Source organism: Microtus oregoni, unplaced genomic scaffold (genome assembly GCF_018167655.1).
Source record: "Microtus oregoni isolate MIOR12 unplaced genomic scaffold, Mior012 000183F_ref0000375, whole genome shotgun sequence".
NCBI classification, from domain to species: domain Eukaryota; kingdom Metazoa; phylum Chordata; class Mammalia; order Rodentia; family Cricetidae; genus Microtus; species Microtus oregoni.
Genome location: NW_024544841.1, coordinates 114,673 through 132,565, shown reverse-complemented (window position 1 = coordinate 132,565; position 17,893 = coordinate 114,673). Strand labels below are relative to the sequence as shown.

Genomic DNA, 17,893 nt, shown 5'->3' with positions numbered 1-17,893 from the left:
AAAGAGCCAGATGTGTAGCACCAGCTAGATGGCTCCAGAGAAAGAGCCAGATGTGCAGCACCAGCTAGATGGCCCCAGAGAAAGAGCCAGATGTGTAGCACCAGCTAGATGGCCCCAGAGAAAGAGCCAGATGTGCAGCACCAGCTAGATGGCTCCAGAGAAAAAGCCAGATGTGCATGCAGCACCAGCTAGATGGCCCCAGAGTATTCCATCAATGGAACATATCAGAACTAGCTTTTAAAATCTACTAACGGAGTTAACATAGTTTCAACTTTTTGTTAAAATACAGCAAATGTCTTTACAAAGTTGTTCAGAAAATACTTGGAGAAAAGTTCCAAAAGTAGAAATGATGACAGAACACTTACAAAAAGCAACATAGCTAATTCAGGGAATACTAGAACATGACTTGTTAAGTTTTTTGGGGTTTTGTTTTTCTGCTTTTTTGAAAAATTACTAATTTACTTATGGCTTAATAGAGTACAATGAAATCAGCAGTTTTAAAAGGAACACTGTTGTGTCTGGCTATCATTTCCACATTACATTTGAAACTTTAAGTGGTTCTAAACTACAGAAGTGCACTATGGCTGGTTCTGTTTTGTCTTCTAGCCAACAGACTCAGATCTGTCTTTTCCAGCCTCACTGGCAAAACAGCAATAGAACAGAGGAGACCCACACTGCGTCCACAGCTATTTACTAGATTACAACGGTTAAGCTGTGGGACTGGAGAGAAGGGTCAGCAGTTAAGAGCACTGGATGCACTTGTAGTGGATCCAGGTTCAGTTCCCAGAACCAGCATGGTAACCCCAGTTCCAGGGGTTTCGGCACCCGCGTCTGAATTCTTGGGGCACAAGACACATACACAGTGCACTTACATACATGGAAGTAAACTCATGCACATAAAATAAATCTTTAAAAAATATAATAGACTATTTCCAAATGTTGTGTTAACAAAGCAGTCCTGCAGCAAGCACCCAAGAGACACCTGCAAACCTATAATACTGTTCCTACAGAAGGTTCCTGGAAGACAACTGCTAATCTTTTAAGGGAGTTCTTATCAACACTCTTTTAAAAAGCTGCAGTGGTCATACTCCTTAACTGCACATAAAAATATCGCTCCCAGCGGGGTGGTGGTGGTGCACACCTTTAATCCCAGCACTTGGGCAGCAGAGGCAGGTGGATCTCTGTGAATTCAAAGCCAGCCTGGTCTGCAGAGCGAGTGCCAGGACACCCTGTCGGAGGGGTGGGGGGAGGGGAAGAGGATCGCTCTCTCCTCTTGCATGCTATCAAGCTTTTTAATTTTTCACATTTGCTCAATGAATACTGGCATCTTGTTTTGCTCTTTATTTTCTTTCCTATGTCAAATATCTTTGTTTTGTCTTTTTCTGATTTGTATTTTCATAAACTTTTACTTCAATATATATATATATATATATATATATATATATATATATATATTAAACTCCATTACTCTCCGTCTTATTCCCTTGAGACAGGGTCTCTCACAGAACCAAAGCTTGCTATTTCACTTAGTCTGGCTGGCCAGTGAACTCTCTCAAGCACACACAGCCATGCCCAAATTTCCATGTGATTGCTAGAATTCAAATTCAGACCCTCATGCTTACAGAGTAGGTTCTTTTACCCACTGTGCCAGCTCTCTGTCTCAACGAGACACTGATGCTACTCATCATCATCATCACCACCACCACCACCACCACAACCACCACCATGTTCAGACAGGGTCTCACTATGTAGCCTTGGCTGGCCTGGAACGCATTATTTAGATCAGGCTTGTCTTGAATTCATAGAGATCACCTGCCTATGATGGGGTTAAAGGTATGTTGCACCACCACACCCAGAATAGCAGTCAGCTCCAGCTTGCTAGGGAGATGATGAAGTCCCTAGCTTTATCTGGGGTGTTCTTCAGTTGATTTTCTTTAGTAGGCTTTCTTTTTTAAGATAATAAAATGACCAGTAAGTCCTGGTTGTTATTTCTTTATTTAAGCATTAGCGACATATACACATTTCTTAATGACTGCAGGAATCACTCTTCTACCCACAGGCTTCTCATTCACGGTACAGCAACAGTAAAGGCTCTGTGATGACACGCATCAACAGGAGGACTGTACTCCAACCAAGGTGCTGGGTGGTACATCCATTTTACAGTGGGGTCAAACTGATTTCTTTTCCCTCTGTATGGTTCTCTCTCCTGGACCACATGGTAGCCTGCACTTCTGTAGGCACCATCCACTTTCCTTTTTGACACCAAGGTCATGAGAAGAGTCCTGGCACCCAGTTCTACTCCTTTATCCAGAAGATTCTCAGCCCAACAAGGGTGGAGCCAGCTAAGTCGGGAGCCTCGGTACAGTGCCCAGTGCTGAGCGGGCAGTTCTAGTCACATGCTCCCCTTTCACCCAAAGCTTGCTCGGAATATTACTTTGATTCTCATTGTTCTGGTGGTCTGTAGGTTTTTCTATTCTGTTTTATTTCTCCATACCCGATACTATCTGCTTTCCATATTCCAGAAATTACTCCAAATCACTGTCTACTGGCACAAGCCAACTGTTTTTTATCTCAGTGTTAGCGTTACGAGGCTTTTATATTTCATTCATTTTCTTTTTTTGGTGGTGGTGGGGGAAACGTGGTGATCTGAAGCCATGTTCTGAACCGGAAGTTGTGAGTTTACATCACACCTCTCTGGCTTAAATGCTAAAGCCACGGCCTAGAGCACAGAAGGCCAGGTATATACTGTATGGTGCCAGTATGATCTGGGAGTCTCCTGGGACTCTAAATATGTTGCAAATTTGAGATTATTTCATAGGTCATTAATCTCCATTTATTTTCCTCAACTGTTTTCTCCCTATACTTCATACTGCAGAATGAGCAAATTAATCCTCAACTCCACTGCTCTTCATTTTGTTTGATATTTAAAGGATTGTAAGTTTTTTTTATAATACATGCTAAATCTGGAGTTGTAAAGTGTCTACTTGTTACGTTTTGTAGTTTTTATTTCCCTGTAGTTTTCTACTTGTCCTTTCATTCTGAGCATATGTCCCTCCACATTCTTGAGTTTAGGAGCTGTCGTAAATCCCTATGTATCAATTCCAGAATTTACATTGGGGTGAAAAAGTTACTCTACTTAATATGGGGTTTTTCTTGGGGTGACTGGGGAGCTATTACTACTGAATACATGGCTTATTTAGCAACTGACGAATTGTGGTGATGACTGTTAAATTATTCTACAGAAAAAGTTTTGCTTTCTTAAATAAAAATTCTTTGTCATCAAATTCACGTAGCATGTGCTGAGTTAACTCCAAATGTGAGGATTTTCTAGAGAAAAAAAATGACTGCCATCAAACTCTAGAGATCCAACATAAAGTGTCAAATTTGGCTGACTATCATCTGAAAGACAGAGAGAGAGAGAGAGAGAGAGAGAGAGAGAGAGAAGGGGGGGGCAGCACAGACATATGGTCCTAGAACTGTGGAAACTCAGAGGCAGAAAGGTGAGGAGTTTGAAACTGGTCTCAGGCCAAAATCCCAAACTGCAGGTACGAAGCTTTCCTAACATTCATGAGGCCCTGGGACCTATCCGTAGCATTATTTTAAAAATCACTAAAGGTTGGGAGTAAATAAAGCTATAGAGACAGTTTGGTGACATCTGAAAAAAATCTAATTATAGTTACTAGTTGATAGTAGGAAACTAAGTAATTCTGCTAGACATGCTCAGGACTCTTCTTTCAGGGATCATACCTAGAAATATTTGAGAATGAAGTGTCATAGGGTGGAACTTATTAAGTAGTTCAACACACACAGAGACGGTGTAAGGCTGTGAGGACTATCAAGTGTAAGCACTTCCAATATGATACATATTCACACTTTTCATCTCAAAAAGCTGGGAAAGAAGCTATATAGATTTTTTAATTACTCAGGATTTTTGGTCATTTTCTAGTTAAATTCCTTATGTTGAAAATGAACGATTTATAGAGTTCTGCTGCCCAAATCTTCATCATCTAACATTTTTCTAGCTAGTGCTCAGTTACCACAAGATGTCGCTCTTCCCCTGTTCAAAACTAAAAGGACTGCCTTTTAGTTCAAAACTAAAAGGGCAGCACCGGTTTACTGGATGGACAGTTCACTGAGTGAACTGCCAGAGTTAATCTGAAAAACGTAAAACCTTCTTACATGCAAGAAGCAAAATTGCCCCGTCTCTCTCTGAAGATTTAAAAGCAGCTACTGGCAGAGGGTAGACATAGCGGTGTAACCACGGGTGGCTTGCCTATGTGCCTATAAACAACCTGATTTAAAAAAAAAAAAAAATCTACCCACATTCCTATAAAAAAAAAAAAACATAATAAAACTCATTGTTTCACACATTAGCTCAAAGAGGAAGACACCAGCAGGAGACAAATAGAATAATGGGTGAATATGGTCAAAATATATTATATACATATAAAAAGATCAGAATGAAACATCCTTATGTAAGATTAATATATACTAATAAAACTTGAAAATGTGTAATAAAGAAAAGCAAAATTAAACAAATTCTCTCAAATATAAAATATAAACTCAATCTAGGGCTGGAGAGAACCTGTGTCAGACAGTTCACACGGCTCCGACATCCTCCTCTCAACTGTGTCAGACAGTTCACACGGCTCCGACATCCTCCTCTCAACTGTGTCAGACAGTTCACACGGCTCCGACATCCTCCTCTCAACTGTGTCGGGCAGTTCACATGGCTCCAACATCCTCCTCTCAACTGGTCGGACAGTTCACACGGCTCTGACATCCTCCTCTCAACTGTGTCAGACAGTTCACACGGCTCCGACATCTTCCTCTCAACTGTGTCAGACAGTTCACACGGCTCTGACATCCTCCTCTCAACTCACATATGACATGCGCACACACATACAATTTAGAAAATAAAATGCATCTTTTTTAAAAAAAAAACTAAATACACATGCTTTTTAAGTTTTAAGTATTAAGTTCTTTGACTTTCTTGTCTGTTTTTTGTTCTGCCACAGATCTGACTGCAGTAGCTGAAGATGGCTCAGAACTCTAATCCATTGCTATTGAGCACTGCATCACACACATGTCACTAAGATCAGGCCAAAGGTTTTTTTAAGTTGGAGATGAGGAAGTTCATATTAGTCTGTCTTAGTTAGGGTTTCTATTACTACAACAAAACACTGTGAACAAAGAATAAGCTGGGGAGGAAAGGGTTTATTTGGCTTACACTTCCAGATCATAGTCCATCACTGGAGGAAGTCAGAACAGGAACTCAAGCAGGGCAGGAGCCTGGAGGCAGGAGCCGATGCAGAGGCCATGGAGGATACTGCTTACTGGTTTGCTTCCCCTAGCTTGCTCTGCCTGCTTTCTTAGAGATCCCAGGACCAGCAGCCCAGGGATGGCACCATTCACAATGGGCTGGGCTTTCCCTCATTGACCACTAATTGAGAAAATGCCTTACAGTTGGATCTTGTGGAAGCATTTCCTCAACTGAGGTTCCTTCCTCTCTGATGACTCAGCCTTGTGTCAAGCTGACACAGAAAACCAGCCAGAGTACACAGTCACATCATCTTCTCAAAAAGATTCTGTCCTGTCATTGGTTATTTCAACAGACAGGCCTGAGAATGCTTAACAAAACCTTAGTCAACCCACAGATTCAGGTCAGCTAACCAGAGCTCAGAATTCCCAAGCTATAACCTGAAAATTTCCCACAAATGACCTGTTCTTCTTTGACAATATCTCAAATATCCCCACCAACCTATGAATAGGCCCAATGCTGTACTTGCTAATCAACACTGTCAAGGAATAATAAACTAATAATGTCTAAAGAAGAATTGCGCGCATCCAATAATCTGAAGACTTTAATTAATGTGTCAGAAAAGACTACCCCATTCCCTCCAGCTCTGTAATGTAAAGGACAGTGTATGAAATGAGGCTGTAGCTCAGTGGTGAGAAAGTGCGATTTCCATGGACAGGCTCCTAGGCTTCATCTCCAGCACCACAGGAGGAGGCAGTAGTGATACACCGTAACCCTTGTTAGTAACTTAGGAGCTAGATGAAAGGCACACAAAGAGTTCTTTAAATGCACTGTTTGGAAATAATTTAAACTCACAAGAAGTGGCAAACAGTACAAACCCACTTATTCAGACGGCCCTGCTGTCAGCAGTGTGCTCAACTGTTCTATCAACCACTGTCCCTTGTCTCTGTATCTACTATCCACTAACCTCATTTTTCCCAGAACTCATTGAGGGTACAGTAATCACAGCCCTTCATTGGAAAACTCGGTGTGTGGTTTCTAAGAATAGGGATATTTTATGCAAACACAGTGTAATTATCAACATCCTAAATGTATTATTAACATATCTTTAATCTCTTAGCCACAACTCAATTTTTGATTAGTGCCTTTATGTCATTTTTTCCCTGTAGTAATCGACCTGTCTAGACATCTAATTATCATGTCTCCTGAATCTTCTGTTGTCTAGGATACTGACATTTCCACAGCCTTTCTCTTTCATGATACTAATGTGTGCAGGGCTGCAGCACCCTCCACACCTCTGCTATTAGACATGCATCGCCTTGTTTGTCTAATGTTTCTCAGTGGTCAGTACATGCCTCAGTCAGAACACATCTCACTTGGCTGTGCCTAATATCCATGTGCCTCCACCACCCATACGAAAACCTCAGTCAGAACACATCTCACTTGTGCTGGGCTTCGTAGCCATGTGCCTCCACCACCCATACGAAAACCCTAAGGACCGCTCAGCTTCCCCTACTGCACAAGCAGTTGTTTTTCTTTTCGCTCATTTGTAACTAATAAACAAACAATTCATAAGATAACAGATTAGGTTCATATAAAAACCTGATTTCTCAACTTTCTTACAAACCCAAAATAACTACAAAATAAAGTTTAAAAAAATCTACTCATGCAAAGTATAATGAAACTTGAAAATGGAGGTTCCATTCTACCATAATGCAACATCTTCAGGGTAATAAAATAAATTTAAAAAGAAGAACAGAAACCAGTGCTCCATAATCAGGGCACTACAGGATTGGTTCTTTCTTTTTTGTTCTGTACAGTCACAATCATTAAAAGAAAATAAATGGCTTTTCTTACGGTCTCGATAATAACTGATGCCATTAGCTCGTCATGTAAATGATTTTGCTTAATTAGATATAATTTTCAAGTAACGCTTCTAGTGAACATTTGAGAACAAAACATAGAGACCCAAACAAAGTTTCCCTCACGTGGGAAGCACACTTCTGAAAGTCAGCCGTGCTACTGTGCCCAGACTGCGTGCCAGTCAGATTATTATTTCCCACACTAAACACAAGCACACAAAGGGTGGAATAGAGAGAAATGGAGAGCCTGCCTCTACTCACTCTCTAAATCAGAAATGATGAGGTTGTCATGAAGCTTCACAGCTCGGTGCTGTTCTACTTCGTCCTCAAGTTCAAAGATAGTCTCCTTCATGTCGCTCCTTTCCGTCTCCTTCTCCTCCAGTTCCGATCTTACTTTCTCCAACGTCATATTCAAATCTTCAATCTGCTTCTTGGCTTCTTCCTGGAAAGCTCGATACTCATCTTCTACCTAAAGAAATGGTAGCAGTTAAAGGGAGAGATCTTTTAAGATAAACTCTACAAGCAAAGTAAACTGTTTGAGATGAAGACTAAGCGTGAGCAGCCTCAGACAGACCAAAAACCTAGCTAAACACAACATGGGGACAAACCCCGCTATGTCACTCACGGGGATTACACTGATGTACCACTGAACTTAACCAGATTATTTATGAAGCATTTTGGGGACATTTCCTCTTCTCCAGTTTGGTCTTAAAGTGTGCATTTGATGAACAACTGGCACTACCATTAAAAAAAATGCTGTACTTATGACAAAAAAAAAAACCCTCAAATCAAATATGAAACCATTAAAAAAAAAATTAAGACTAGTAATCTGGCTCAGCAGGTTAAGTGCGAGCTGCCAAGCCCGAGGACCTGAGTTCAATTCCCAGAGCCCACATGGTGGAGGAAGAGGACATACTCCAAGTCCCCTTCTGGCCTCCTCGTGTGACTCATAGCACATTCACACAGACACACATACAAAAGTAAGTAAAACATAGTTTTTCATTTTTTAGTCTTTCTCTAGTCGTAGCGCCCCTCAACATGTACCTCCTAACTGTATCTCTGAAAGTGATGACTATCAGACTGACAAGATGGCTCAGGAGGGAAGGGCACCACGCCAAACTGAATACCAGAGTCCAATCCTTGGAACTCACATGAGAGAAGGAGAAAACCAACTCCCACAAGTTGTCCTGACACCGCCCCCACCCCCCAGCAACACACACATACTCTACCTCCCCACCTCTGATGTCCTGATCCCCCAGCAACACACACATACTCTATCTCCCCACCTCTGATGTCCTGAACCCCCAGCAACACACACATACTCTATCTCCCCACCTCTGAGGTCCTGAACCCCCAGCAACACACACACATACTCTACCTCCCCAGCTCCTGATGTCCTGATCCCCCAGCAACATACACATACTCTACCTCCCCACCTCTGATGTAAACCAAAGATGCACTAGAACTTCTCTCTTTAAAACTCAAGGTACTTGGGTGGGGAAGATCTCAGCAATCAAGAGCACTTCCTGTCCTTCTACAGCCCTAGTTCAGTTCCCAGCACCCATGTCAGGAGTCTCAACAAGTGACTGTAACTCCAGCTTCAAGGACTCTAACACCCCCTTCTAGCTTCTGTGGGCTGGGCACATACAAATGTGTCATAATAACACAAGCACACACACACACACACACACACACACACACACACACATTAAAAAAGAACCAAAATATCAGATAGAATAGATAACTTGTACAAAAACACTCACTTCCACGATCATTCAGGATATAGAACCCTGGTCAGAATACCAGTAACCTAATCAGCCATTCTGACTGAGTCTTCACTATTTGCGTTGGTTCGAAAGAAAATGGCCCCCAAAGAGAAAGGCACTATTAGGAGGTGTAGCCTTGCTAGAGGAAGTATATCATTGCGAAAAGATGCTGAGGTCTCGTGTGTGTGTGTGTGTGTGTGTGTGTGTGCACTCAAGATACCACCCACTGTTCAGTTAACTTCCTGTTGCCTGCAAAATGTAGCCAACTCACTCCTTCCTCAGCACCGCATTTGCCTGCATGTTGCTATGTCCTGCCATGATGACAATGGACCTCTGAAACTAGGCCACCACCTCAATTACATGTTTTCCTTTAGAAGGGTTGTCACGGTGACACAACGGAAACCCTAACTAGGAACCACTACACTGATCATCTGTGACATAAGCAACAAATCTAGAGGAAGGAATCATCTCTAAGCTCTCTGCCAGCAACAAATCCCACACCTTCAAGAAAAAGGAGCAACCATGCTCTTAAAAAGTAGAATTAACTCACAATAAAATATTGAGAAAACTACAACTATAGCAAGACAAAAGGCAGCAGACACTGCCAATCCTTGAAAACTGAAATCCTGACTCAGCATATACCCCGTGCCATAGTATAATAAAGATGAGGATATAAAATTCTCTATTGCCCAGAAAAAGGCACAAATTCATTTTAACTATAAATCATCTGGGAAGAAAATGAAAAGCGAAAAGAAAATTTTTATTCTATTTAAGGCAGCACATTTTAGAACTTGAGATGATTGTCAATAAAAGGCAATGGCATATTAAGAAACCACTTCTGTTTCTCAACAAGCTTGCTTTGTATGGCAACTGTGTAATGCCAAATGAGGGCATCTTTACTTGGGCAATACCTTAGCAATGGTGTCCTGTAATCGATTGGCATCGTTCCGGGTATGAGCCAGATCTTCCTGCAGGCTACTGGCCAAAGTCTCCGCCTTTTCCTTGTCCAACCTAACGCTCTCCAGGAGGTCCTGGATATCAGATTTGTCTCCAGAGTTATGAATGGAGTACAGCTCGGCCACTTTCTGCTTTTCATTCTCCAGCTGGGCCTTCAGGCGATTCATCTCTATCTGGTCACTGGCCACGGTAGCTTTGTACTCCTCCAGCGTGGCTGCCAGGGCTGCTTTGCCCTTCTGCTCAGACTCAATAATGCGCTCCATGTGGTGGCTGCGCTCTTTGAGGGCACCAATCATCTCCTGAGCTTCCTTGTTGTCCTGCTCTGCCATCTTCAGAGTGTTGCTTAAATGCTGCTGGACACCTAGAAGCTGTTCTCGCTCGAAACGGGCATTCTCAGCCAAATCCATGTAACGCTGCTCTAGTTCCATGTAGCGCCCACTCTTTACATCTTCATCTATGACGTAAGAAATGTGATGCTCATCCAGAAGGGAGCGGAAATATTCAATCTGTCGGCCAAAGTGTTCCAACTTATCGCTCTGCTGACACAGTGACTCCATCAGGATGACCTTCTCCTCTCCCAGCCTCTCGTTCTCACTGTTGAGTTCTTGGGTAATCTGCTGAAGATCAGCGAGCTCTTGCAGAGTTGCCTGAAGCTCCTCGCTGGTACTGTGCTGGTTCTCTTCCATCTGGTGAATCCGTTCTGTCAGGCACGCAACGGAGACCTCGCTCGCATTCCCACTGCTCCCCTTCCGAGAGCGCTCTATGCTCGGGATGCCCTCTGACTCTGAAGACGAGGGGGCATCCAGAGCATCATCACTTGAGGTGAGGGGCTGGTACACCTCGCTGCATTCGCTGTCCAGGTTGTCCATAGAGTTACTGTGCTGATGGTCCATGAGTGTATTTTCATCTTGACTCAGGAGATCTTCCACTGACCCAGGGGCAGAACCTTCTACTGAAGATGTCAGAGTTCCTCCTCCATCGCTCTGGTTACCAGCGGTAATTTCTGGGCTCACGGACTGATAGCCAAACAGTTTTTCAGAGTTGTCCAGTCTCTGCTCGAGGGAAAAGCCCAATGCATTCAATCTGTCCTTCAGCATTCTGTTTTCGTTCTTCAGCTGGTTGAGCTCCTCTCGGATGGCTGTGTTCTGTTCCTGCAGCTGCAGTAGAGTAGACTCCACATCAGTTGGCTGGTGAGCAATAATGGTTTCCTTCTCTGCAGACTTTTCATCGCCTTCCAGAGGATCCTCACTAATGCCCAGCTGAGCACGCATGTCTCGGAGTTCGTTTCTCAAATGTAAGATTTCCACATCCTTGGTTTTTGCCAGTGTGAGGAGATCTTTCACCTTGGCTTCCAAGGCAGCTTTGTCACTGATCTGATTGTCCGACTTAGACTTGCTCATGCGAATATCGGAGTCTGCAGCAGTGCGACTCCGAGATCGCTTAGCCAGGGCCACGTCATTAGCTCCCTGACTTACGGAAGGCAGTTTTTTGCTCTGATTTAGCCGTGTGCGTTCACGTAATCTTTCTCTGGTAGAACTGGATTCTTTATTACCGGCTGAAGTACTCCGTTTGGCTGAGGAACTAGTGCCTACATGTTTCAAACAAAGAATTTAAGATAAAATTATTAAAAACAAAATGCATGTGTTCAGAACCCAGGACTACTGAGATGAAAGCTGGGCAGCCAGCCACACTGACACAGACCATAAAAATCTACCCTTCTCATGTATAAAATCAGATGTATAGCTTCTCATTAAAAGATGATCCCCTGGTTTCAAGGACTTTTTGGGCCTGGTGGCACGTGGGACAGAACACATTCAAGGCCAGCCCAGACAACTCAGTGGCAGCCTGTCTCAAGATGAGAGGACGGAGGCTGGGGTTCAGTAGCAGGGCATCTTAGCATCTGCTAGGCCTCGTGTTCCATCCCAGCATGGGGAAACAGTAGGAGGACACAGGACTACAATAATCAGGTCTAGCTCTTGTTTTTTGAAGTAAAAAATACTGCTCTTTATATTTTTTTCTATTTCTTTTACACCACGCAAAACAATCATGTCAGTTTTCAAAGGTTTAAAACATTAGCAGTTAAAAATTTTTCACGATAGAGTGGTTGGCACATACCTGCAATCCTAACACAAGAGGCAGAGCAGAGGCAGGAGGATTCAATATATTGAGTTCCAGGCTAGTTGGGGATACATGCTAAGATTCTATTTCAACTCCAAAGTATATTTGTTCAATGAATTTGATTAATGTGTATAACACACTTTTTACAAAAGAGGCAACAGTGACTACTGGCTAAGTTATAGATTCTACAGTCACTCACTGACAGAAATCTTGGTTCGTCCATTTTACCACAAAATCAGGGTAAGGTAGAAGTCAGACTGGTTACAAGACAGACAAAGGCAAGGAAGCGGGAGTGAGCATGGCACACAAAAGGACGACAAAAAAGAAACAAGGAAAGGGGATATTTATGGAAATTAATCTAGATGATTATTACAGCTAATCTTCACTGTCAAGTTGACTACATCTGGAAGCAACTAGACCCTAACCAGCTGGGCACAGATGTGAAGGATTTTCTTGGCTGGGTCATTTGAGGTGGAAAGACCCACCTTCTGTCTGGGCCACACTTTTGACATCAGCTTTCGCCTGTGTATCCTTGCCCTTTCTCTCTCTGGTAAGCTTATCTATCCTGTAGCCAAGGCTGGTACTAGAGCCTACTACTTCAGGATTCAATCTCAAGGACTCCAGCACTACACTGGGACTGCTAAGACTTCTATTCTTGTAAACTTTGTAGCCAGGTAATTGAACCAGTCAATTAAACTCAGATAGAGCTGAATAAGAATGGCCCCATAGGCTCAAATATTTAAATGCTTAGGGAGTGGCACTAGTTAAAGGATTCGGAGGTGTAGCCTTGTCAGAGAAAGTGTGTCACTGGGGGAGGACTTTGAAATTTCGGAAGCCCAAGCTTGACCTGGAATCTCTTCTTACTGCCTACAGATCTAGAAGCAGAACTCTCAGCTATTGATCATCACCACGTCTGTCTGCACGCTGCCATGCTTCCTCCATGCTGATAATGGACTACACCACTGAAACTGTAAGCAAGTCCCAATTTAAATGCCTTCTTCTAGAAGAGTTGTCGGTCATGGTTCTCTTCACAGCAATGGAACACTGACTAAGACAGCTGTTAGGTGGCCCTGATCCAGTGTGATTTGTGACTACAAAAAGAGGAGATTAGGACAAAAGCATAGGGACACATGGTGGAGACACAGTGAGAAAGCAGCCAAACTGCCAAGACTTTGATTTACAGACTACGTTATAATAAAATAAATTTCTGTTGTGTGAACCACCCAGTCTGTGGTATTTTATTACAGTGTATTAGCAGACTGACAGAGACACACAAATATGAACTAGAGTACCTAGTAATGAATGAATCCTAAGGTCAGTGTAACCATCAACAGGCAACCACGTGTGCACACTGGAATGCTCGTCAATAGGCAACCACGCATGAATACTGGGATGATCACCTGCTCAGCTCTGTAAGTCACAAAGAGGAGATGGGAATAGAGTATTTCTTCTTAACATCCTTGTCCTGAGTAGAGCATTAAATGTGATGACCTCAGGCTTGGAAGTAATACACTGAAGGTTCAAACCTCATTCCAACAGCAGGTTTGTACCTTAAATAGCCTGGTACAAAATGAGCTCCCAAGAAACAAAGGATGGCTTTTGGCAAGGGTATTAGGCTAATAACTTCAGTATAGTTATCTCATATCTACAATGAAGAAAATACAGCCTAAACTTCAAAAGCTACAATGACGATCAAACAAAATAATGCTTATAAAAAAAAAGATGGAAATGTTCCCTCGCTAATCTAAGCCGAATGGTGGAGTGGGATCTGGAATGTAAGAAGAAACTGCAGAAGTTCAAAGGGGCACGAGGACAGCAGGACCCTGGGCTAGGAAAGTTCAACACAAACAAAAGGGCCGAGACTACATAATGACCGAAGACGGTCTGCTATAATGGCGGCCAATTAGTTTTCTTTCATATGCCTTATCATATAAAGTGACATTTTCATGGTTTATAATTATTTATTAGTACATATTAACTGTACAAATTAGGGGTTTCATCACATGATCTTATAGTTACTGACAGTTTTGAAGGCTTTTTTTCCCCTGTAACTGTAAGAAGTGAAGTATGGTAATATTCCTCCTTAGACAGTAGGATTTTCTAAGTTCATTTATTAACTTTATTAATTAGATTAGTTTTATTATAATATAAATCATTAGATTAATATTATTAATCTAAAACAAAGAGCTAAGGAAAAGGAAGAGAGACAAATAACTCCAAGACTAATAAAGCCTCAAATAATCATATTTAATGTTCACCTAAAATTATAGAAGATACACGTGTGTGTATGAGAGAGAGAGAGAGAGAGAGAGAGAGAGAGAGAGAGAGAGATATGCCACTTGGGCATTACCCATAAGAACCATAGACTAACAAAAACCCAGTACCAGAAACAAGAAACTTCCTTTTTGAGTGGCTGGTCAGGGTAGTCTAAGTGACTCCCAAAACTATACAGGCTATGGCTGTTGCTCTTGGTTTCCCATCAGAGGTTGAGGGTAAGGCCCTGCTGCTGAAGAAATCACACACAGCCCACTGGACTCCGATGATTTAAGCTGGGTCTAACCTAAAAGCCTTCTCTGGAAGTCTAGCTTCCATGGTACCAGAAGTACTACACAAACTGCCAAGGGAGGGGAGCACTTAAGAGTCCTAGCCAGCTGTGACAACCACGAGCCACAACAATGACCATCGTGGCAAGATATCCTTAAAGGTACCCTACAGTGGCTCTCACACGTTGGTGGTAACCCACAGCTGTCAATGGGAGAAATTATGCCGGTACTAGAAACCCACTGAACTCCCCAGGACCAGTGAGGTCACACAAGAGACTCTACTACGCCACTTTGCTAAACCAGCATAGTTCCTTACTTTATTCTAAATCTTACCCTTATGCCACAGATAAGTAACCGTGGCCATCACTCCTCAAAGAAGCCTCTCTACAAAAAACCGAAGCCATTATAGAAAATCCCAACTGGACACAATGCAAAGATCAACAATTATAGGGAACCCAGCCTGAATGGATCCATCTACATCACAGCTCCTGCATCTGGACTCAGGGAACATCACAGAATACCAGGAAGTCTCCTACAAGACTGTCTCCTCTAGAAACAGCTGCAACAAGAAGACAGACTACAGAACTAGATGGGCTAACCCGGGGGCATGATTCTCACAGAGTCCACTCCAGCCAACAATGACTGCTGGGAGAAAGAAATTCACCTCTCCCAGGGTCAGCCCCTCACTGTCACCTAGTACAAAGTGGTCAACCTTGAAACCATTTACACAGAAACAAATAAAACACGCGTGTTCTCTCTCTCACCTGGAGGAGGGTGGATACGAAGGTGTCAGGCTGAAGTGAGCCAAAGCAGATAAGTACAAGCCACCCATACCTGTGCTAATCTTGGATTTGTTCTCCACGACGGTCATGGCAGGGGCAGGGGCTGAAGGCGCTGCGGACGAGCAGGTGCTCTTCTTTGCTTTAGCACCATTAGCCGCATTTACTCCTCCGGCCATTCCAGCTAAAAGGTCATCATTGCTCTTGGTCTAGAAGCAGGAGAAAATAAAAAGACATTGACTGGATGAAGCAAGATTAATTTGAAGGCTAAGCAAGGCTCTTGACTTTTATCCTATCCTTCAGAACTCTACTAAGACTTTCTGACATTTAATAAACAGGCAGTGCACCACTGTGCTGCACAATCAGACACCAAGTCTCATTACAGCTGCAGGCAACCACACAAGTCTTTCTTTAGATTCTAAATCATGCACACGATAGAAGATTCTATGGATGCCTGCTGTGCCCACTTGTGCCAGATTCAGGGAGACAGGAAGGTGTCATCCACATTAAACTTTCATTTGGCTCACCACTCGTGAACGGGATCACCTCAATGAAACTACACAGGCGACAATGAGGATAGCCTACACTGCCGTAAGCTCGAAAATTGCCACTAACACTCAAGTAAAGCTTCATTACTTTAAAATGACTCTAAAAGAAATGGTTCTGAAATGCACCTTAGCTTATCTAATTCTCTAGTGCTAAATTTGCAAAAACCGGGAAACTTTTCAAGACCCAAGTAATACAGTAACAAAAACTGGGACTTCATAGGGACATCAAGGGTTAATTTCACACCACTAAGGTTTATTTCCTAACACATGGTGGCTCACAACCATCTGTAATGAGATCTGGCACCCTCTTCTGATATATGGGCATACATGGAGGCAGAATGTTGTATACTTAATAAATAAATCTTTAAAAAAAAATAAACCCGGGCGATGGTGGCGCACGCCTTTAATCCCAGCACTCGGGAGGCAGAGGCAGGCGGATCTCTGTGAGTTCGAGACCAGCCTGGTCTACAGAGCTAAGAGCTAGTTCCAGGACAGGCTCCAAAGCCACAGAAAAATCCTGTCTCGGGAAAAAAAAATAAAATAAAATTAGACAGAAAAGGGATCAGTTCTTCAAACATTTACAAAGAATTAAACTCTGATAATTAAGGGTTGTCATACTGTTTGATACTTTAAAAACATAGAGTAAAGAGAAAGGAGGAAATTAACCAAGAAATATGTACATTCTTTAAGACTTGTCTCTGCCATCAACTATGACACAAAATACCTTTAAATCTCAAGTTCCCTATTCCATCAATCTTCAACCACTAGCAGTTACATAAAAGCAACATACTCTATTTCAAATCGCCTTTCATATGTTTAAAAGAAACTATCTTCAAACTAATTTTTCTTTCCCATTATGTTAAAGATTCTTTCCTTCCCCACCCCCACTTCTTTCCTGAGACAGGATTTCTCTGTGTAGCAGCCCTGGCTGTCCTGGAACTAGCTCTGTAGACCAGGCTGAAATATTCTTTCCTTTAAGTCAGGTGAAAAGGGAAACTAATCCTAGTCACGCTTCTCTGGTTGCAACTTGCCTTCAGGTAATGACAAAGTCAAACACACACTGGGATACCAAATCACAAACTCTTACTGTGTAACTCAGATCACACATTATGAACACAAGAAGAAATCGGTGAAGCAGAATAAGAGTCGAAAGCGAGAGTGCAGCTCAGCAGCAGAGCTCTTAGCCAGCACATGTGAGGTCCTGGGTTACACTCTCAGCAGCACAATGATAGTATAAGCCAGGAGTTGTGGCACAGGAGATAGTATAAGCACTCGGGAGGAAGAGGCAGGTATATCTCTGTGAGTTGAAGGCCAGTCTGGTCTACATAGCGAGTTCCAGGACTGCCAAGAGCTAACATGAAGAGACCCTGTCTCAAAAAACCAAAGTAATAAGCAAAAAATTCTATAAAGAAACTGTTGTGCTTTCCTGTCGCTTTAAGGGACAAGCCACGCCCACTCCCATTACCTCTGACCTGCCTGCCGCCATCTTGGGCCCTTCCTTTTCTGCTTCCTTGATGTGCGTGCTTTTTATTATAAGGAAGACCTGGGAATGTTATGGTTTTGGTCCCTTTAAGAGACAAGCCACACCCATTCCCCTCCCCATCCGCTGAGGCAGGCTGATTTTCAGCTTCCGGCCTGAGCTCGCTCTCTTTTCCATCTTCCTCTCGGAGAGGCAGCTTTGCTTCTGCCTCTCTCCCCACTTCTCTCTTCCCCCCCTTCTCTGTCTCTTTCTCCTCTCCTCTCCTCTCCTCTCCTCTTCTCTCTCTCCCTCCCTCTCTCTCCGTCTCCCCCTTCACCCTTCCTCCTCCATAACCCCCTGAATAAACATTCAACCTCACCCTGCATGTTGTGTCTATCCATGTTTCTGTCTTCTGCCTGCCCGCCATGTGTCTCCCTGCCTGGGACCAGCCATTGCTCAGGGACCAGCAGCCATCTCTGCCTGGGGCCCACTGCCTGCTGCCACATGGCCCGCCACCACTGCTCTGGGACCAGCAGCTGTCTCTGCCTGGGACTGGCTGCTCCCAGGGCCCGCTGCCTGCGCCACATGGCCTGCCGCCACC

General features: G+C 43.1%; 1 protein-coding gene across 2 annotated transcripts in view; it reads right to left on the bottom strand.

Annotated features, from left to right (window-relative positions):
* Specc1l (sperm antigen with calponin homology and coiled-coil domains 1 like) overlaps positions 1–17,893 on the bottom strand; it is a 108,105-nt gene that overhangs the window by 65,289 nt on the left and 24,923 nt on the right. For both annotated transcript variants that reach the window (XM_041647521.1, XM_041647520.1), the window contains 3 exons: positions 15,341–15,494; positions 9,800–11,433; positions 7,384–7,591 (listed from right to left, as the gene is read on the bottom strand). In XM_041647521.1, the coding sequence (XP_041503455.1) occupies positions 7,384–7,591; positions 9,800–11,433; positions 15,341–15,494 (1,996 nt within the window). The remainder of the gene's footprint in view (positions 1–7,383; positions 7,592–9,799; positions 11,434–15,340; positions 15,495–17,893) is intronic.